This window comes from Schistocerca serialis, chromosome 11, assembly GCF_023864345.2.
Source record: "Schistocerca serialis cubense isolate TAMUIC-IGC-003099 chromosome 11, iqSchSeri2.2, whole genome shotgun sequence".
Lineage (NCBI taxonomy): Eukaryota > Metazoa > Arthropoda > Insecta > Orthoptera > Acrididae > Schistocerca > Schistocerca serialis.
Genome location: NC_064648.1, coordinates 207,640,505 through 207,662,849, shown reverse-complemented (window position 1 = coordinate 207,662,849; position 22,345 = coordinate 207,640,505). Strand labels below are relative to the sequence as shown.

The following is a 22,345-nucleotide window of genomic DNA, read 5'->3' as shown; positions in this document are numbered from 1 at the left end:
GCATCTTATACGAATGGCTGTAACGGATCGTGCAGCCACGTGTCGATCCCTGAGTCAACAGATAAGGACGTTTGCAAGACAACAACCATCTACTTGAACAGTTCGATGACGTTTGCAGCAGCACGGACAATCAGCTCGGAGACCGTGGCTGCAGTTACCCTTGAAGCTGCATCACAGACAGGAGTGTCTGCGTAGGTGTACTCGAACGAACCTGGTTGCACGAATGGAAAAACGTCAATTGTTCGGATGAATCCAGGTTCTGTTTACAGCATTACGATGATCACATCTGTGTTTGGTGACATTGCGGTGAACGCACATTGGAAGCGTGTAATCGTCATTGTCATACAGGCATGTATCACCTGGTGTGATGGTATGGGGTGCCATTGGTTACACGTCTCGGTGACCTCTTGTTTGCATTGACGGCACATTTCAGATGTGTTACGACCCGTGGGTCTAACCTTTATTCGATCCCTGTGAAACCCTACATTTCGGCAGGATAATGCACGACCGCATGTTGCAGGTCCTGTACAGGCCTTTTTGGATACAGAAAATGTTCGACTGCTGCCCTGGCCAGCACATTCTCCAGATCTCTCACCAATTGAAAATGTCTGGTCAATGGTGGCCGAGCAACTGGCTCGTCACAATACGCCAGTCACTACTCTTGATGAACTGTGGTATCGTGTTGAGCAGCTGTACCTGTACACGCCATCTGAGCTCTGTTTGACTGAATGCCCAGGCGTATCGAGGCTGTTATTACGGCCAGAGGTGTTTGTTCTGCGTACTGATTTCTCAGGATCTATGCACCCAAATTGCGTGAAAATGTAATCACATGTCAGTTCTAGTATAATATATTTGTCCAATGAATATCCGTTTATCATCTGCATTTCTTCTTGGTGTAGCAATTTTAATGGCCAGTAGTGTATGTAACTTCTGCAGTGTTTCACTATTTAAATAATGAGTGACAGGTGCAGGATTTCCAAAAACATTGATAATGACATATGAAATCGAGTCAAACATTTCTACTTCCCAGACAGATACCAGTTCCAATAACATCAGCAGTTTTTATTAGATAATAAACCTTTATTAAATAAGAAACAAGTCCCTGACAAGTATTTTGGTGCCTATAATGTGCATATGCATAAAGTGTGAAAATGCAAGTGGGTATGCTATATGTAACTTTTACAGCTTAAAATGTTATATCCCACATTTTACACCATTTTCTTGACGTCCTTTGAAAAGTGTGAAAGAGGGTTTTCACTGTATGTATAACTCATGGCATGTTTTCAGTATGAGAGAATGTTGGGTTTGCCAGTACAGTAAATGTTCTTATACCGACGGTAAGACAACAGAGAGTCAGAGGTCACCCACCTGGTGCGCGGCCTCCTCGTATATGGTGGGGGTGGAGGTGCGCTCCGAAACGGAGTGGCTGCGGATGCCGGCGACGGTGTTCCGGTACGGCGCGCCGCGCACGAACGGCTGCTGCTGGGCGTCATACAGCTCCGGCAGCACGGCGCCACGCGGCAAGCTCAGGCTCAGGCTCCTGTGGGCAACAGGCAGTGTCACGTTTGTAAACAAAGCATCCAACATCTCTACCGTACACTCGGTACAGCTCGACTGCACAGGGGTGCAATATACGCGGGAAGGGAACACGCTTCTGTACATCGTTAGGCCACACCTACTCCCGACCCTTCACCACACGATTAGTACTCGGCACAGCTTGCTCCGTTCCTGTCACGGGCTTATCCTATTCTGTCAGACCCGAGACGACCTGTGAAATTAGCTGTGGCACGTATCAGCTCTGTTTTAACTACTGGGAGGTGTCATTGAAAAGTAACAGGATTATTTTTTTTTTTTTAATTTCATGAGCTTTGTAGAGCTGATTTTCAATTTTTTTTATTTTGTTGGTACACATGCCCCTGATGTATGTTTGCATTTTCAAGTGTTTTAAATATTTCATTTATTGTTGACAATTGAAAAGGTTATATGAGTTTGGAGTGCCCGGAGAAATTTCACTTTCGGAAAAAAATGGATCAAAGATTAAAATTTGCTTGAAAAATGGAATAAGATGCAGAACTGTATCTCAAATGTTGACCATGGCTTTTAGTAAGAGTTTGGAGAGCCAGGCAAAATTTCACTTTTGGAAAAAATGGATCAAAGATTTTGCATTAAATTTTGCTTGGAAAATGGAATAAGATGCAGAACCATTTTTTAAGTGTTGACCACGGCTTTCGGTAAGTCTACTACGAATAAGACAAGAGTTTACAAATAGCACAAACATTTCAAAGAGGGTTGAGAAGACGCTGAAGACGATGACAATCCAGGATGCCCTAACACATCAATTACTGATTACACTGTGGAAGAAGTAAAGAAAACAGTCCTGGAAAGTTGTCATATCACCACTAAAGAGATTGCTGATGATGACACCATACTGTTTGGCTTATGAGAAGCAGTTATTTGGATGTTTTGGGCATGAAACATGTACCAGCTAAGTTCATTCCAAAATTGTTGAATTTTGACCAAAAGCACCATCGCACAGACATCGCTCAGGACCTGCCGAATGAAGTTGACAACAGTCAACAACTTCTAAAGGTTGTAACAGATGATGAATCGTGGGTATACGAGTATGACGCTGAAACTGAGGCCCGATCGTACTGATGGAAACTGCCTGTGGAAACGGCCGAAAAAAATTCGACAAGTTCTATCTGATGGGAAGTTCTTCTCACTGTTTTCTTCTTATAATGGGATAGAGCACCACGAGTGGTGGTGGTGGTGGTGGTGGTGGTTAGTGTTTAACGTCCTGTCGACAACGAGGTCATTAGAGACGGAGTGCAAGCTCGGGTTAGGGAAGGATTGGGAAGGAAATCGGCCGTGCCCTTCAAAGGAACCATCCCGGCATTTGCCTGAAGCGATTTAGGGAAATCACGGAAAACCTAAATCAGGATGGCCGGAGATGGGATAGAGCACCACGAGTTCCTCTAATAATGTCGTACAGTTGATATAGAATACTACCTCGAAGTTTTGCTCCACTGGCATGGAGCAGGTCAAATAAAACAACCAGAATTGTGGCATAGCAACTCGTGGACATTGCATCATGATAATGCTCCATTCACACCTCAGTGCTTGTTCATGATCTTTTGGTGGAAAACAAAACCATTATGTTGCCTCAGCCACCGTATACACTGGACATAGGCCCCTGCAACTTCTTTCTATTCCAGAGGCTGAAGAGAACCACAAAAGGATATCGTTTTGCCACCGCCGGTGACATAAAAACGGAATCATTGAAGGAGCTGAACACCATAATAAAAATTGAGTTCCAGACTTTCCAAGATGGGAAAAAGTGCTGGCACAGTTGTATTATACCTGAAGGGGACAAAATTATTTTGACGAATAAATAAACATTCTTTAAACAAAAATTCTGTTACTTCTTGATCACACCATGTCCACAGCATTTTTATGCGAGTGTGACCATCAACCAGCTGCCCACTTGATTCAGTGGCCTCCTCCAAAATGGAATTGACACTGTTGAGCACAGGTAATTCCAATTTTTGAGAAGTGCTATTGATGTGATGCACACAACTGTAGGTCTATGTCACTAACATCAGTCCACTGTATAATTCCACAACATACAGGGTGCAAGGTAGACTGGCAATGGGAAGGAAAGCGTTTCTGAAGAAGAGAAATTTGTTAACCTCGAGTATAGATTTAAGTGTCAGGAAGTCATTTCTGAAAGTATTTGTATGGAGTGTAGCCATGTTTAAAGGGAAACATGGATGATAAATAGTTTGGACAAGAAGAGAATAGAAGCTTTCGAAATGTGGTGCTACAGAAGAATGATGAAGATTAGATGGGTAGATCACATAACTAATGAGGAGGTATTGAATAGAACTGGGGAGAAGAGGAGTTTGTGGCACAACTTGACAAGAAGAAGGGATCGGTTGGTAGGACATGTTCTGAGGCATCAAGGGATCACCAATTTAGTATTGGAGGGCAGCGTGGAGGGTAAAAATCGTAGAGGGAGACCAAGAGATGAATACACTAACCAGATTCAGAAGGATGTAGGTTGCAGTAGGTACTGGGAGATGAAGAAGCTTGCACAGGATAGAGTAGCATGGGGAGCTGCATCAAACCAGTCTCAGAACTGAAGACCACAACAACAAACAACAGGGTGCAGCAAAAAACAGTTAACAGAAAATGTAGAACAGTGTTTTGTAGCTTTGATGCTTTATACAAAGTAATCTGCCCAACTGAAATTGTTGAAAATGCCCTCCTTTCCTAGACATTTAATACATCGTTCAAAGACAAATTTACATATCACATCACGTAACTTCCTGTTATTGCCTGAAATTTTTTCAAATTCTTGTTCAATAATATTCCTTATATGCTGTAGGTTTAATAGTTCCGCAGTGAAAACATTGTCTTTCAGTGCCCCCCCCCCCCCCCCCCCCCCCCCCCCCCACTGCCCCACACACACACACACACACACACACACACACACACATCAATATCGCATGGGCAAGACCCTGTGAACCCCCTTTCCTATCCACTTTTGAAAACTGCCATCCAAAGATACACATACATATGATCTATAGTATGGTAGAGCACCGACTTAATACTAGATGAGGTTCAAATAACTTCCGGGAATTCAGCCAGGTAACACTTTCAGCGACCGCCGATATTTCGGCGGGAGAACACCCCGCCATTTTCAAGGCAAACTGCAACGGACAGGCGACGTACATGCAAATTTAATACCTCGGTTCTCGGACCCAAGCAGGAAAGATAACACACACACACTGAACACTAGTGCCACCAAAGATGGCCAAAGTCAGAGCTATCGATAGTGAGACTATGAATTCGCAGGTGAGGTAGCATTGAGTCTGTCCCTCTGTTTCTTGACAAGGGAGAGAGCCGGATTCCAAACAGAGTTTAAACAGAAACCTCCATCCCTGTTAACAAGGTTGCTCGCTAATTGAATCTCAACTGCCTCCCGAATCACACTGTCCCAATAGCTGGACGTGCATGCCAATATCTCGGTGTTATTATATAACATGGAGTGACCAGTATCCAAGCAATGTTCGGCAATAGCAGATCTATTTGGCTGCTGTAATCGTGTGTGCCGTTTGTGCTCAGTACATCTGTCCTCCACGGTCCTGATAGTTTGACCAATATATGCCATGCCGCAGCTACAAGGGACACGATATACACCCGCCTTACGCAGTCCAAGATCATCCTTAACGGAACTCAAAAGTGCTCTAATTTTAGATGGAGGTCGGAAAACACATTTCACATCGTATTTCCGTAAAATACGACCGATCTTATTGGACGTGTTTCCTACGTAAGGCAAGAAGGCAGTAGACTTAGGTGTTGACTCAGAATTATCATCAATCACCTGATGTACAGTTGGTCGATAGCGCAACGCACGTTCAATCTGTCTATCACTGTAACCATTTTGACGAAATGTAACTTCAAGATGGGACAGCTCAGCTGGCAAAGTCTCAGCGTCAGAAACGATATGTGCCCTGTGTACCAAGGTACGAAGTACCCCTTCACGCTGAGCCGAATGGTGACAACTATTAGCTTGTAAGTACAAGTCGGTGTGAGTACGTTTCCTGTAGACTGCATGTCCCAATGATCCATCATCCTTCCTCCTAACCAACACGTCGAGAAAGGGAAGGCAACCATCCTTTTCCACCTCCATCGTAAAACGAATGTTCGGGTGGATCGAGTTCAGATGTTCTAGAAAGACATTCAAATTCTCCCTACCGTGAGGCCAAACAACGAAGGTATCGTCAACGTATCTATAGAAACAGGCGGGTTTTAAAGGCGCCGACTCCAATGCACGTTCCTCGAAGTCTTCCATAAACAAATTTGCGATCACAGGAGACAACGGACTACCCATCGCAACTCCATCTGTCTGCTCGTAATACTGGTCATTAAATAAAAAGTAAGTGGATGTCAACACATGCCTAAAGAGATTAGTTAAATCAGCACCAAACCTGGCTTCAATTAACCGCAACGAATCAGACAGAGGAACACGAGTGAAGAGAGAGACCACATCGAAACTCACTAAAATATCAGAGTCATTCAGCCTCAGTCCCTCCAAACGACGTAAAAAATCAGCTGAGTTCCTGATATGATGTTCACACCGTCCTACTTGTGGACTCAACAGAGATGCAAGATGCTTGGAAACACGATATGTCGGGGCGCCGATGTTACTCACTATAGGACGGAAAGGAACCCCTTCCTTATGAACCTTTGGAAGGCCATATAACCTAGGGGGAACCGCACTATAGGTGTTAAGCCTCTTGATTGTGTCCTGCGACAAACCACTTTTCTTCAGGAGGCTGTTGGTCTTTCTCTCAACACTTTTCGTGGGGTCAGCATCGATTCTGCGATACGTTGAATCAGATAGTAAACGTTGCATCTGTTGTACATAATCATGTTTATTTAAAACAACGGTGGCATTGCCCTTGTCAGCAGGTAAAATAACAATACTGGGATCAACCTTGAGAGAGCGTAAAGCAGCCCTCTCTGCTGCTGTTACATTACTCTTGGGTGGACGAGCCCTAGTCAAAACACGGCATGCCTCCCTCCTAACTTCCTCTGCAGCGTCAGGAGGTAGTTTGCAAACTGCCTGTTCAATTGAACTAATAAAATCAACTTCCGGCAAATTCTTCGGAGTGGGTGCAAAATTTAATCCTTTCCCTAGCACGGATAAGGTTGCGTCGTCAAAAGATTTCTCTGTGAGATTTATCACAGAACGTCGAGATATAACATCCGACTCCGCGCGATGAAAACATTCAAACTTTGCCAAATGCCGGGCAGTAACGGAGTTGTACTCCCAGTCAGCTTGGGTCCATGAGGCACCTCCTCTACGGGGAGGAAATGTATCGGTGTTTACGTAAGTTGGATAAACTTCGTAGCTGTCGAGTTAGACTGCAATGTGCTTTGTCGTTTTTATTGAGGTGTCGTGATGAAAATCATGTCCCAACATTTGCTAAGGTTGTGCACCATATTAATTCTCCTGCCGCCAACCGAATTAAGCAACGTGCTGGCTTGGCTCTTGTTCGCGAGAGGATTCGTTTTACTCGTCGACGTTTGGATTCTGTTTCCAAAGAATTGTATCGTTTTCATTTAATGGTTGCATCTGAAGTGTCTGATTTCACTTGGGATTGGTTGGACGGTGCCTCATGGACTCAAGCTGACTGGGAATACAACTCCGTTACTGCCCGGCATTTGGCAAAGTTTGAACGTTTTCATCGCGCGGAGTCGGATGTTATATCTCGACGTTCTGTGATAAATCTCACAGAGAAATCTTTTGACGACGCAACCTTATCCGTGCTAGGGAAAGGATTAAATTTTGCACCCACTCCGAAGAATTTGCCGGAAGTTGATTTTATTAGTTCAATTGAACAGGCAGTTTGCAAACTACCTCCTGACGCTGCAGAGGAAGTTAGGAGGGAGGCATGCCGTGTTTTGACTAGGGCTCGTCCACCCAAGAGTAATGTAACAGCAGCAGAGAGGGCTGCTTTACGCTCTCTCAAGGTTGATCCCAGTATTGTTATTTTACCTGCTGACAAGGGCAATGCCACCGTTGTTTTAAATAAACATGATTATGTACAACAGATGCAACGTTTACTATCTGATTCAACGTATCGCAGAATCGATGCTGACCCCACGAAAAGTGTTGAGAGAAAGACCAACAGCCTCCTGAAGAAAAGTGGTTTGTCGCAGGACACAATCAAGAGGCTTAACACCTATAGTGCGGTTCCCCCTAGGTTATATGGCCTTCCAAAGGTTCATAAGGAAGGGGTTCCTTTCCGTCCTATAGTGAGTAACATCGGCGCCCCGACATATCGTGTTTCCAAGCATCTTGCATCTCTGTTGAGTCCACGAGTAGGACGGTGTGAACATAATATCAGGAACTCAGCTGATTTTTTACGTCGTTTGGAGGGACTGAGGCTGAATGACTCTGATATTTTAGTGAGTTTCGATGTGGTCTCTCTCTTCACTCGTGTTCCTCTGTCTGATTCGTTGCGGTTAATTGAAGCCAGGTTTGGTGCTGATTTAACTAATCTCTTTAGGCATGTGTTGACATCCACTTACTTTTTATTTAATGACCAGTATTACGAGCAGACAGATGGAGTTGCGATGGGTAGTCCGTTGTCTCCTGTGATCGCAAATTTGTTTATGGAAGACTTCGAGGAACGTGCATTGGAGTCGGCGCCTTTAAAACCCGCCTGTTTCTATAGATACGTTGACGATACCTTCGTTGTTTGGCCTCACGGTAGGGAGAATTTGAATGTCTTTCTAGAACATCTGAACTCGATCCACCCGAACATTCGTTTTACGATGGAGGTGGAAAAGGATGGTTGCCTTCCCTTTCTCGACGTGTTGGTTAGGAGGAAGGATGATGGATCATTGGGACATGCAGTCTACAGGAAACGTACTCACACCGACTTGTACTTACAAGCTAATAGTTGTCACCATTCGGCTCAGCGTGAAGGGGTACTTCGTACCTTGGTACACAGGGCACATATCGTTTCTGACGCTGAGACTTTGCCAGCTGAGCTGTCCCATCTTGAAGTTACATTTCGTCAAAATGGTTACAGTGATAGACAGATTGAACGTGCGTTGCGCTATCGACCAACTGTACATCAGGTGATTGATGATAATTCTGAGTCAACACCTAAGTCTACTGCCTTCTTGCCTTACGTAGGAAACACGTCCAATAAGATCGGTCGTATTTTACGGAAATACGATGTGAAATGTGTTTTCCGACCTCCATCTAAAATTAGAGCACTTTTGAGTTCCGTTAAGGATGATCTTGGACTGCGTAAGGCGGGTGTATATCGTGTCCCTTGTAGCTGCGGCATGGCATATATTGGTCAAACTATCAGGACCGTGGAGGACAGATGTACTGAGCATAAACGGCACACACGATTACAGCAGCCAAATAGATCTGCTATTGCCGAACATTGCTTGGATACTGGTCACTCCATGTTATATAATAACACCGAGATATTGGCATGCACGTCCAGCTATTGGGACAGTGTGATTCGGGAGGCAGTTGAGATTAAATTAGCGAGCAACCTTGTTAACAGGGATGGAGGTTTCTGTTTAAACTCTGTTTGGAATCCGGCTCTCTCCCTTGTCAAGAAACAGAGGGACAGACTCAATGCTACCTCACCTGCGAATTCATAGTCTCACTATCGATAGCTCTGACTTTGGCCATCTTTGGTGGCACTAGTGTTCAGTGTGTGTGTGTTATCTTTCCTGCTTGGGTCCGAGAACCGAGGTATTAAATTTGCATGTACGTCGCCTGTCCGTTGCAGTTTGCCTTGAAAATGGCGGGGTGTTCTCCCGCCGAAATATCGGCGGTCGCTGAAAGTGTTACCTGGCTGAATTCCCGGAAGTTATTTGAAAGTTGTATACGCCAGGAGAAACTCAGGTCTCACACTAGATGAGGTTGTTTCATTCAGCTTCAAATCCAGGTGTTCTGTCTTAACTCAGTGATAACTTCTCTTAACATTTCAAGATAGCTTCCTGCAGTCGTGGTTCCGTGTAATAAAAAAAGCTCCTAGCATTGCTTTCCTGCATATCGGAACCCAGACCGTAACTCCAGGAACATTAAACTCTTCCTCAATAACAAATCACAGATTTTCAGAAGACAAACACACGTAATTGTATTTGTTGACTCTATCATTTAACTTAAAATTTGTTTCATCAGACCACAGGATTGTTTCGTAGGAGTTAGGATCATTTTCACTGCTGATCCTCAGTCAATGTCATCCTCATTTAGGGTATGTAACAGTGTAGGCTTATAAGGATTCAGATGTAATGTTTGTAACATTCTTCTTAAATTACTGTCAGAAAAATGTAGTTCCTCAGAATATCAGCCTTCGGCCAATAAGGCCTTTGTCAAAAATTGACAGCTTACACACACATACACACACGCAAACACAACTCACACACACAACCTCAGTCTCTGGCAGCCGAGACCACAGCCAGTACTGTGGTCATGTGTGTGACTTGTGTTTGTGTGAGTGTGTCCGGTACAATTGGGCCTTCACGGCCTGTTCAGGAGTAGTTTAGTTTCCTATTATAACATTTATCAAGACTGAAAATCTCTGTAACAGTTGGCATGAATTCCATCAATAACAATCAACTGTAACTCTCTTCTCCTTCCATTTACATCACTTCTATTTCTGTAATGTGATACATCTCAACACATAATACCTTGTCTCCTGTGCAAAATTCATTATGTACACGAGTTAACACCTACATCCAACATAGGCATGGCAACTTACGACGTGCAGCACAGGACACGTCACGTACCCTGCGGTATCATTTATTTACGCGTAAAGTAAACTCCGTCCCCAATGCGTCCATCACAGCCACTTGAGCACTGTGTCTTCCGCTGGCAGCGGCATCACCAGATGCAGTATGGAGGGGTGTGGGATCAGCACACGACCGTCCCAGCCGTTATCAGTTCCTGTGACCAGAGCCACTACCCCTCACAAGGGGAGATCCCCAGAGGTGCGATGTTGTTGTTGTGGTCTTCAGTCCTGAGACAGGTTTGATGCAGCTCTCCATACTACTCTATCCTGTGCAAGCTTCTTCATCTCCCAGTGCCTACTGCAACCTACATCCTTATGAATCTGCTTAGTGTATTCATCTCTTGCTCTCCCTCTACCATTTTTACCCTCCACGCTGCCCTCAAATACTAAATTGATGATCCCTTGATGCCTCAGAATATGCCCTACCAACCGACCCATTCTTCTAGTCAAGTTGTGCCACAAACTCCCAATCCTATTCAATACCTCCTCATTAGTTATGTGATCTACCCATCTAATCTTCAGCATTCTTCTGTACCACCACATTTCGAAAGCTTCTATTCTCTTCTTGTCCAAACTATTTATCGTCCACGTTTCACTTTCACACATGGCTACACTCCATACAAATACTTTCAGAAACGACTTCCTGACACTTAAATCAACACTCGATGTTAACAAATTTCTCTTCTTCAGAAATGCTTTCCCTGCCACTGCTAGTATACATTTTGTATCCTCTCTACTTCGACCATCATCCGTTATTTTGCTCCCCAAATGGCAAAACTCCTTTACTACTTTAAGTGTCTCATTTCCTAATCTAATTCCCTCAGCATCACCCGACTTAATTCGACTACATTCCATTATCCTCGTTTTGCTTTTGTTGATGTTCATCTTATATCCTCCTTTCAAGTCACTGTCCATTCCGTTCAGCTGCTCTTCCAGGTCCTTTGCTGCCTCTGACAGAATTACAATGTCATCGGCGAACCTCAAAGTTTTTATTTCTTCTCCATGGATTTTAATACCTACTAAGAATTTTTCTTTTGTTTCCTTTACTGCTTGCTCAATATACAGATTGAATAACATCGGCGATAAGCTACAACCCTGTCTCACTCCTTTCCCAACCACTGCTTCCCTTTCATGTCCCTCGACTCTTATAATTGCCATCTGGTTTCTGTACAAATTGTAAATAGCCTTTCGCTCCCTGTATTTTACCCCTGCCACCTTTAGAATTTGAAAGAGAGTATTCCAGTTAACGTTGTCAAAAGCTTTCTCTAAGTCTACAAATGCTAGAAACGTAGGTTTGCCTTTTCTTAATCTTTCTTCTAAGATAAGTCGTAAGGTTAGTATTGCCTCACGTGTTCCAACATGTCTACGGAATCCAAACTGATCTTCCCCAAGGTCGGCTTCTACCAGTTTTTCCATTCGTCTGTAAAGAATTGGCGTTAGTATTTTGTCGCCGTTACTTATTAAAATGATAGTTCGGTGATTTTCAGATCTGTCAGCACCTGCTTTCTTTGGGATTGGAATTATTATATTCTTCTTGAAGTCTGAGGGTATTTCGCCTGTCTCATACATCTTGCTCACCAGATGGTAGAGTTTTGTCAGGGCTGGCTCTCCCAACCCAAGGCTGTCAGTAGTTCTAATGGAATGTTGTTTACTCCTTGTTTTGACTCAGTTCTTTGAGTGCTCTGTCAAACTCTTCACGCAGTATTGTATCTCCCATTTCATCTTCATCTACATTCTCTTCCATTTCCATAATATTGTCCCCAAGTACATCACCCTTGTATAGACGCTCTATATACTCCTTCCACCTTTCTGTTTTACCTTCTTTGCTTAGAACTGGGTTTCCATCTGAGCTTTTGATATTCATGCAAGTGGTTCTCTTTTCTCCAAAGGTCTCTTTAATTTTCCTGTAGGCAGTGTCTATCTTACCCCTAGTGAGATAAGCCTCTACATCCTTACATTTGTCCTCTAGCCATCCCTGGTTAGCCATTTTGCATTTCCTGTCTATCTCATAGATAATATTGTGGGGAAGGCGAGCCAAAGGTTCCGTTTCATTTGCAGGACACTTGGAAGATGCAATAAGTCCCTAAAGAGACAGCTTACACTAAACTCGTTCGTTCTCTGTTAGAATATTGCTGCGCGGTGTGGGATCCTTACAAGGTGGGATTGACGAAGGACATCGAAAGGGTGCAAAAAAGGGCAGCTCTTTTGCATTATCACGTAATAGGGGAGAGAGTGTGGCAGATATGATACGCAAGTTGGGATGGAAGTCATTAAAGCAAAGACGTTTTTCATCACCGTGAGATCTATTTACGAAATTTCAGTCACCAACTTTCTCTTCCGAATGCGAAAATATTTTGTTGAGCCCAACCTACATAGGTAGAAATGATCATCAAAATAAAATAAGAGAAATCAGAGCTTGAACAGAAAGGTTTAGGTGTTTGTTTTTCCCGCCCACTGTTTGGGAGTGGAATCGTAGGGAGATAGTATGATTGTGGTTCGATGAACCCTCTGCCAAGCACTTAAATGTGAATTGCAGAGTAATCATGTAGATGTAGATGTACATGGAATAACTGTAACACACACACTTTTACAGTTACAGTGCGCCAGCTGAGTGCACAATGCTGAGTTGTGGTATTGTGTAATCTGCTGGTACAGTGCAACTGCAGAAAAGAGAGAGAGAGAGAGAGAGAGAGAGAGAGAGTGTGTGTGTGTGTGTGTGTGTGTGTGTGTGTGTGTAATCTTGCTTCAAAAAGAATTTGTCTGAAAACTAAATTTTGTTTATGTGCCTTTCAACCATCCTATGATTTATTTAAACTAAGGAAAAACTAGGGTGGGATGTAACAAAAAGGATGATTGCTATTCACCATATAGCAGAGATGCTGAGTTGCAGATAGGCACAATACAAAGAGTGTCACAAAATAAGCTTGCAGCCAACAAGGCCTTTGTCAAAACACTTGCGAGCGCACAAGCGCACACACACACACACACACACACACACACACACACACACAAAACTGGGTGGGGGTAGGTATGAGGCTAGGGGAGGGAGAGCAGCGTAGGTGTGGGGGGCGGTAATGTGCTAGAGAGTGTGTAGGGTCAACGCGGAGAGAGGCTAGGGCACCGAGGTGCAGTCGGTAGCTTAGATGGTGGGCAGGGTAGTGATTTTTTTTTTTTTTTTGGGGGGGGAGGGGGGGGGGGGACAGTAGCGGAAAAGGAGAGAAGTAAAAACTGTGTGGGTGGAATAGACAGCTGCGTAGTGCTGGAATGGGAACAGGGAAGGGGCTAGATGGATGAGGACAATAACTAACGAAGGTCGAGGCCAGAAGGGTTATGGGAACATAGGATATACGAGGTGTGACAATAAAGTAATGAGACTGATTTTCTCTGCAAGATGTGGCAACCATGCAGGCTTGCATAGGTGCAATATCTTTGATCTTAGTCTACAAGCTGCTTCTAGTCCAAGCAGCACATCGATGCCACTGCTCAGTCGTGAGTTGTGCTGTAATAAGTTAACACATGTTTGTGTCTCTCGTCACGGAAATAGAACCCCATAATATTGCGCAACAGTATTCTATTTATTTTTGGGTTAAATTGGGTGAAAATGTGAGGACAACTTGCAGCAAGCTTCAGAAGGCTTTTGGAGAGGAGGTTATGTCAAGAGCTCAAATTTTTTGTTGGCATAAAATGTTTAGTGAAGGCAGAACGAATGTTGAATATGAATACCGCAGTGGACTCTTCCCTTAAGTTTCGGGTGTGCGGCCACAATAAATCTCCTTCTTCTTCTAATATTTCGGCCGTATAACGTTCGGCCATCTTCAGAGTGAGCCTCAAGACTGCCGCTGCAGTGCTCGCTTCGTCCCTTTATACTCATGTACCGCACAACTGCGCATGTGGCCACAGATGCAAATGCGCCAGAGACGTGCATAATGCGTGAGTTGTATCTATGACTTCGCAGTCGATCCGTGTTGGCATATCGATGTATCATTGTGAGCTGCACTGTGACGACATCTTTGTGAGTTTATTACAGCAAGTGCCGGATTTCATGATTTATTAAGATTGAAAGCACTATCTCTATTTATTAAATTCATCGTCAAGCGAATTTCAATTGCCTCCTTCACTATCGAGTCCCAAAAGGATGACGTAGTTGCCAAAATTTCGACGTTGTCATAGAACATACTGTGACCATTATCAATACAGTGCTCTGCCACTGCCGACTTGTTAGGTTGTAAAAGCCGTGTGTACCTCCGGTGTTCTGTACATCTTTCTTCACATGGAATTTTGTAAACATTCACATGGAATTTTGTAAACACCAGATTTTCGGAGCAGCAAATCATCTTTGATGGAGCCCAAGAGTGCAGCTGTCTGTGGAGGACGAAAAATCACTTTTACTTTGTGTCTGCCGAGAATCCGTCCTATTTTTGGTGAGAGGCTACCCATATATGGCAGGACGGCCATCGATTTAAAGGTTTCTTCATCTTCTTCTGCTTTTTTTTTGGCCTCTTTCAGTTTCATTTTTATTGCCCTCTGTATTTGCTGTGGAGAGTACCCATTGTCTTCAAACACTCTTCATAAGTGGGAAAGCTCATCTTGCAGACTGCTTTCGTCAGAAATAGTAGGTCGGAGAGCCTATGTTACTCACTATGGGGCGTAGAGCAACATCTTTCTTGTGGACCTTTGGTAACCCATAAAGTGTAGGAGGCACCGGACCACTTGGTTTCAATCAGAGCGATAAATAGAGATAGTGGTTTCAATCTTGATAAATCATGGAATCTGGCACTTGCTGTAATAAACTCACAAAGACATTGTCACAGTGCAGCTCACAATGATACATCAATATGCCAACACAGATCGACTGCGGAGTCATAGATACAACTCGCGGATTATGCACGTCTCTTCCGCCGACCACTGTCTCTGGCACATTTGCATCTGTGGCCGCATGTGCAGTCGCGCGGTACAACAGTATAAAGGGACGAAGCGAGCACTGGAGCGGCAGTCTTGAGGCTCACTCTGAAGATGGCTGAACGTTATGCGGCCAAAATATTAGAAGAAGGAGATTTCTTGCGGCTGCACACCCGAAACTTGATGGAACAGTCTTAGCGCCGCCAAAACCTGAAGATTCACACCGCAGTGGACGACCATCAACCTCACAGATGAATGTCAACTTGGCCAGGGTGCACAAAATCGTACAATCTGATCAAAGATTATCCACGAAAAGGATTGCAGAAGATAACTGAACTGACAATTGGATTCTGCATCAGGATAATGCGCCATCCCATACTGCTCTGTCAGTACAGCAATTTTTAACCTAAAAACAAATTTCAGTACTACCACAGCCACCTTATTTGCCAGATATCACTCCGTGTGAGTTTTTCTATTTGCAAGAGTCAAAAGCGATGTCAAGGGACACCATTTTCAAACAACACAAGATGTCAAAACAGCTGTGACAAGGGTCTTGGAGGATATTACAGAAGATGAGTTCCAGAAATGTTACCATCAATGGCAGAAGCACTGGAAAAAGTGTGTGCAATCAGAAGGGAACTACTTTGGAGGAGACAACACTAAACTTGACTAAAACGGTAACTACATTTTTTTTTTCACATCAGTCTCATTACTTTATTGTCACACCTCATAGTGCAGGGAGAGTTCCCACCTGCAAAATTCAGAAAAAGCTGGTGTTGGTGGGAAGGATCCAGATGGCACAGGCTGTGAAACAGTCATCGAAATGAAGAATGTCATGTCGAATGGCGTGCTCGGCAACAGCGTGGTCCAGTTGTTTCTTGCCGACAGTTTTTCAGTGGCCATTCATGCGGATAGACAGCTTGTTGGATGTCATGCCTATGTAGAATGCAACACAGTGGTTGCAGCTTAGCTTGTAGATCTCATGACTGGTTTCACAGGTAGCCCTGCGTTTGATGGGCTACGTGATGTTAGTGACCAAACAGAAGGTGGTGGAGGCGGGAGGATGCATGCTCAGATCTTGCATCTAGACCCATTACAGGGGTATGGGGCAAGGGGTTTGGAGCAGGGGTTGTGACGGGACGGATGAGGATACTGTGTAGGTTTGATGGATGGCACAATAGTGGCAGAACAATTCTTATTTTGGGGCGCGATGAGAGTTGGTCGAGACCCTCGTGGAGAGCGTAATTCAGTTGCTCCAGTCCTGGGTGGTACTGAACAATAAAGGGAATGCTCCTATGTGGCCGGACTGTGGAGCTTTGGCAGGTGGTGGGTGACTACAAAGATAATGCACGGGAGATTTGTCTTTGTACAATATTGGGAGGATAATTTGGTCTGTAAAGGCCCCAGTGAGACTCTCGGTATATTTTGAGAATGGACTTCATGGTATGGAACAGGTGGCAGCTGTCGACACGGAGGTACTGCTGGTAGTTGGCAGGTTGGTAAGTATGATTTACGTAGATATCAGATATCGAGGCTGCTCGAAAAGTCATTTCATTTCACTATTCAACATATACCACTTCTACTCTGCTTCTTCAGTTTGTCCATCCAAAACAATTTCTTGGACTCAGTTTTTTCCCCTATACTGCAGGTGTTCCCTGTTGTTTATGTGAATACTTTCACAGTTTGGCCCCTCTTTTTGCTATGTACCTTTCCAAATTGTATCCCGTGCACAATGAAGTTAAATTTGCAACCTGCGTGATTGTGCATCAGATGATACCAAACAGCTGGGTTTTAGCAGGGTTTGATCAAACTTGTTACAGTAATGAACACTCAACTCTCTCAATGGCAGAAATACTTAGAGAGTCAAGTGTTTATTACTCTAACAGTCAAGTTCAATCTAATCCAGCTGAAAGTCAACTGTGTGCATATCATCTGAAACACAGTCAGGCATGATGGAAACAACATTATATGGCAAGAAATAAGTGTAGTAAATATGCCCCCACCCAAAATATACAGGGTGAAAAGTATTTAAACCGACAAACTCTGGGAGGTTCTAGGGGACATCAAAACAAATATTTTTCCCTAATGTCATTTTTTCCTATGACGATTATTTAAACTGGTGGAGGCCGTATTACGATCTTCAGTTGTTAGTGGGCATATTATGCTCTTCAGTTGTAGGCAACTGCTGTCCACCAGTGTAGTAGTACATTGTCTCTGTTTACTAATGGAGCGATACACCTGGAGCGAATACACTGATACGGTTGCTGCGTACTACGTAGGGCACCACAACGGACGAGATACACAGCGGGTTTATCAACAACAATATCCTAATCGCCATATCCCGCATCATACGACCTTTGCTGCTGTGTACCGACGTCTGCGTGAGACCGGGTCATTTAGCAGATTACCTGGACAGGGACGCCGTCGCACGGTAAGAACGCTGCAATTTGAGGAAGCTGTCTTGTAGCATGTGGAGCAGGATCCTTCAATCAGCACTCCTGCAATTGCACGTTAACATGGGGACGAATCAGACGAATGTAAGAACAGTCCTTCGAGAGCAGTTGTTACGTCCATTTCACTTACACCGTGTCCGCAACCTGGAACCAGTTGATTATCCATCCAGAGCACAGTTTTTGCGGTGGTACCTGGAACAGTGTGAAATGCATCCTACATTTCCATCCTGTGTGTTGTTTACCGATAAAGCGGTTCTTCGTTAATGTGTGGGTCGGTGTTGTTGGGGACTGTTTAGTTGGGCCGTATCTGCTACCTAGGCCATTAAATGGCAGCCACTATTACAATTTTCTCGCCAGAGCATTGCCAGAATTGCTGGAAGACGTCCCGCTCCCTACAAGACAACGCACGTGGTTCCAACGTGACGGGCCGTCGGCACATTTCAGTCGTCGTGTGCGTCGATTGCTTGAGCGACGGTTCCCAGAAACGTGGATTGGCAGAGGTGGTCCTGTACCGTGGCCTGCTAGATCCCCAGATATGTCCCCTCTGGACTTTTTCGTGTGGGGAGAGGTGCGCAACCTTCTTTACGCAACCCCTGTTGCATCAGAAGAGGATCTGGTTGCCCGGATAGTAGCAGCAGCAGGAACAATTCACGATACTCCTGGGGTTAGACAAAACATGATTCAACGGAGTAACCTTTGTTTGTGTGTCAATGGAGGCATTTTCGAAAATCTACTGTAATTGAAATTGGGTTGTGTTAATGTGTTGTCTCTTGGTTATAAAAAATGGAAAAGTGTTTGTTGGTTTAATTAATTTGCCACCTGAGAAATCTTCCTCTACCAGTTTAAATACTCCTCATAGGAAAAAATGACATTAGGCAAAAATATTTGTTTTGATGTCCCCTACAACCTCCCAGAGTTTGTCGGTTTAAATACTTTTCACCCTGTATGGGAGTCACTGTAGTTTGCACCCTTGATGTACAAGAAGCATGCGAAAATACAAGAATGGAGGTGGAAATGATAAACTTTGCAAGATCACTGGTACCACAGGTTGCTCTTGACGAGAAACCCTGGGAACGGTGACACTAACATGTTACAAATCTACCCGTGCAAACATAGTTGACAAGGCTGTAAACCAAACGTGTCGGGTTATTGCAAGTTGTTTGAGACCTATGCCACTTGTAAAACTCTGTCAGGTGGCAGGCAAACACCAGACATTTGTCGTGATGTAGATGCCGATGTGGAGAGAACTAATTGGGCTCGTCACGGAAACCGACCATTATGTAAGTACATTCCAGCAACCCGAAGGTTCAGGTCCAGAAGCAGTTTTCTCAAGAGCACTTCAGAATTGCATACAGCGGCAGCTACAGAGAGAAAATAATTGTGGATTTTTCTACTTGAGAATAATTCCACCCGGCCTGTCCCTTCAGGAAACACCTCTCCTGGTCATGCATGGAATAGGATCATGTGGAAATCACAAGACTGCCTTCATTCCTGAGTTTAACAGTGGAAAATCAAGGATATTGTTTCTCTTGTGAGTTGGAAGACTTGGAAGACAGGAGTAGTGGGTTAATACCACTGACTGTGGCCACAGAGAAGCCCACGGAATGGAACGCCTACTAGATTGGCAACTAGGCCCTGCATCTTGCACACAAAAATATCTCTAATTGTGCTCAGAGTAGCAAGCAGAAGCTGCAAGATTTTGGTCAAAAGTAGTATAGCTTGATGATTCTTTCTTGCATTTGCTTTCGTGGTATGTACCAGGTGATCAAAAAGCCAGTATAAATTTGAAAACTGAATAAATCACGGAATAATGTAGATAGAGAGGTACAAATTGACACACATTCTTGGAATGACATGGGGTTTTATTAGAACCAAACAAATACAAAAGTTCAAAAAATGTCCGACAGATGGTGCTTCCTTCATCTGATCAGAATGGCAACAATTAGCATAACAAAGTAAGACACAGCAAAGATGATGTTCTTTACAAGAAATGCTCAATATATCCACCATCATTCCTCAACAATAGCTGTAGTCAAGGAATAATGCTGTGAACAGCACTGTAAAGCATGTCCAGAGTTACGGTGTGGCATTGGCGTCGGATGTTGTCTTTCAGCATCCCTAGAGATGTCGGCCGATCACGATACACTTGCGACTTCAGGTAACCCCAAAGCCAATAATCGTACGGACCGAGGTCTGGGGACCTGGGAGGCAAGCATGACGAAAATGGCGGCTGAGCACACGATCGTCACCAAACGACGCGCGCAAGAGATCTTTCACGTGTCTAGCAATATGGGGTGAAGCGCCATCCTCCATAAACATCGTACGTTCCAGCAGGTGTTTATCAGCCAGCCTGGGGATGATGCAATTCTGTTACATATCGGCGTACCTCTCACCCATCACGGTAGCAGTTACAAAACCAGAATCACGCATTTCCTGGAAGAAAAAAGGTCCGATAATGGTAGATGTGGTAAATCCAACCCGTACCATGACTTTCTCGTTGTGCAATGGAGTTTCCACGACACTTCTAGGATTTTCGGTAGCCCAAATTCTGCAGTTGTGGGCGTTGACAGACCCTCGGAGCGTGAAATGAGCTTCGTCGGTCCACAACACATTACTCAACCAATCGTCATCTTCCGCCATCTTTTGAAACGCCCACACCGCAAATGCCATCCGCTTCACTAAATCTCCAGGTAGTTCACGATGCTGACGGATTTTGTACGGATAGCATCGGAGGGTACGCCTAAGTGCCAACGAAACAGTAGTGTACGGAATGCCGGTGCGACTGCACGAGCGCTGACTTCCCCGTGCATAGACGAACTCGCTACAGTCTCCAGTTCTTCCTGAACTGTCTCAGCAGCATTATGCCTTGTGCTCGGGCGGCCACTACGGGGTCTATCGTCTAAACAACCCGTGGCTTTGAACTTCTCACCACAGCTGCATTTGTCAACGGACATTTACCCGTTCGAATCCCCTTCCTATGGTGATAGGATCGTAACGCTGAACTAAAACATTCCCCATTCTGATAATACAGCTTCACTAAAAGCGCCTTTTCAGGAAACGTCAACATGCTGCGACTGCTGGCACATCTGATTTTCTCTCTCATTACAGCTCCTTTTATACACGATTGTCACGCGCAGTCACTGACGTTTCGCTGTCCAGCGCCATCTGTCGGACATTTTGTGAGCTTTTTTTTTGTTCTAATAATACCCCATGTCATTCCAAGCATGTGTGTCAATTTTTTACGTCTCTATCTACATTATTCCATGGTGTATTAAGTTTTCAAATTATACTGACTTTTTGATCACTCGGTACAATGTAATGCATTTGTTTCTGTGTCAGATAAAAACAACGTACCTGTTGGAAGCGTACAGAGGGTAGGCGCTGCCAGGAGAGACGGGCCCGTGGTACGGCGACGGCGACATGCTGCGTGAGCGGCGATGCTGCTGGGGCGGCAGCTGCGTCTGCGGGCTGGCGTACACCGGCTGTGGCCGCGGCAGGACGGACACGTACGCGCCGCCCCCGCTCCTGGGAGCACACCGACTGCACTGTGCGACTCTTCCCAACAGGTGATGTTTTTCTTATGTGGTGCCGCCTTAAAGGGATACATATCTGTTCTGGGCTTTTTAGTCTAATAAGGGGGGTTTACAGATGGCCTTTCTTCAGTTTCCTTCATACTTATAGGACTTGCACCTTGTTAATGTAGCAGACCAGGTGACATAATGAAGTCATCGGTGCCAGAGCTGATGCACATTCCGATACACAGGCCGCATATAGAAACACATTTTGTAAATGTTAATATGGGCGTATGTCAGAGGTGTAATGTTATTTACTAAATAAATAAATGAAACTTATTTCAAAATAAAAACTACATTAATGTTCCAGAATGAAATTTTCACTCTGCAGCGGAGTGTGCACTGATATGAAACTTCTTGGCAGTGCGTTCCGTAAGTAATGCGAGCAATTGTTTTTCTGACGCAACGGTACACCACAGCTGGGCTAAGTGGAGGGGGTTGTTAGCTTCAAAACACTCTTTGTCTCATTCGTCTGCGAGCTGCCGGAGAGTCAGGACGTGCATTTCTGTCAACCCACTTTTGAGTTTATGTAACACAACACAGTGCATCATTCCGTAGAGCAATGATACGCTATCAAATTTTGTGTTAAACTTGGGAAGTCTGCCACCGAAACGTTTCCATTACTTCAGAGTGCCTTTGAGAATGATTGCTTGTCAAAATCACAAGTTTTCCGATGGCACAAGCCGTCCGTGGAGGGCCGAGAGGAGATCACCGACGAACCTCGCAGTGGATGGTCCTCGACCGCACGAGTCGACGAAAATGTGACGCGTGTGCACGATTGTTTGAACTCTGACAGATGGCTGAGCCTTCAATTCATAGCACAAATTCTAAACGTGTCAAAAACAACCATTTTCCGAATTGTGACCGAAGATTTGGACATGAGAAAAGTGTGTGCCAAACTCGTCCCAAAAGTACTGACTGACGAATTCAAGTGGATGCAGGTGCTTTGGTGCCGAGAAATGTTGGAAATGTGTGAAAATGATCCTCATTTTTTAAACTCAGATATAACTGGTGATGAGTCGTGGATTTTTTAGTACGACCCTGAGACAGAAAGGCAGAGTTCAGAGTGGCACACCCCATCGTC

The 22,345-nt window shown here is 44.4% G+C and overlaps 1 protein-coding gene across 1 annotated transcript in view; it reads right to left on the bottom strand.

Annotated features, from left to right (window-relative positions):
* LOC126426662 (serine/arginine repetitive matrix protein 2-like) overlaps positions 1-22,345 on the bottom strand; it is a 288,117-nt gene that overhangs the window by 74,389 nt on the left and 191,383 nt on the right. The window contains exons 18-19 of the mRNA XM_050088547.1: positions 21,044-21,214; positions 1,369-1,540 (exon numbers count right to left, since the gene is read on the bottom strand). Of these exons, the coding sequence (XP_049944504.1) occupies positions 1,369-1,540; positions 21,044-21,214 (343 nt within the window). The remainder of the gene's footprint in view (positions 1-1,368; positions 1,541-21,043; positions 21,215-22,345) is intronic.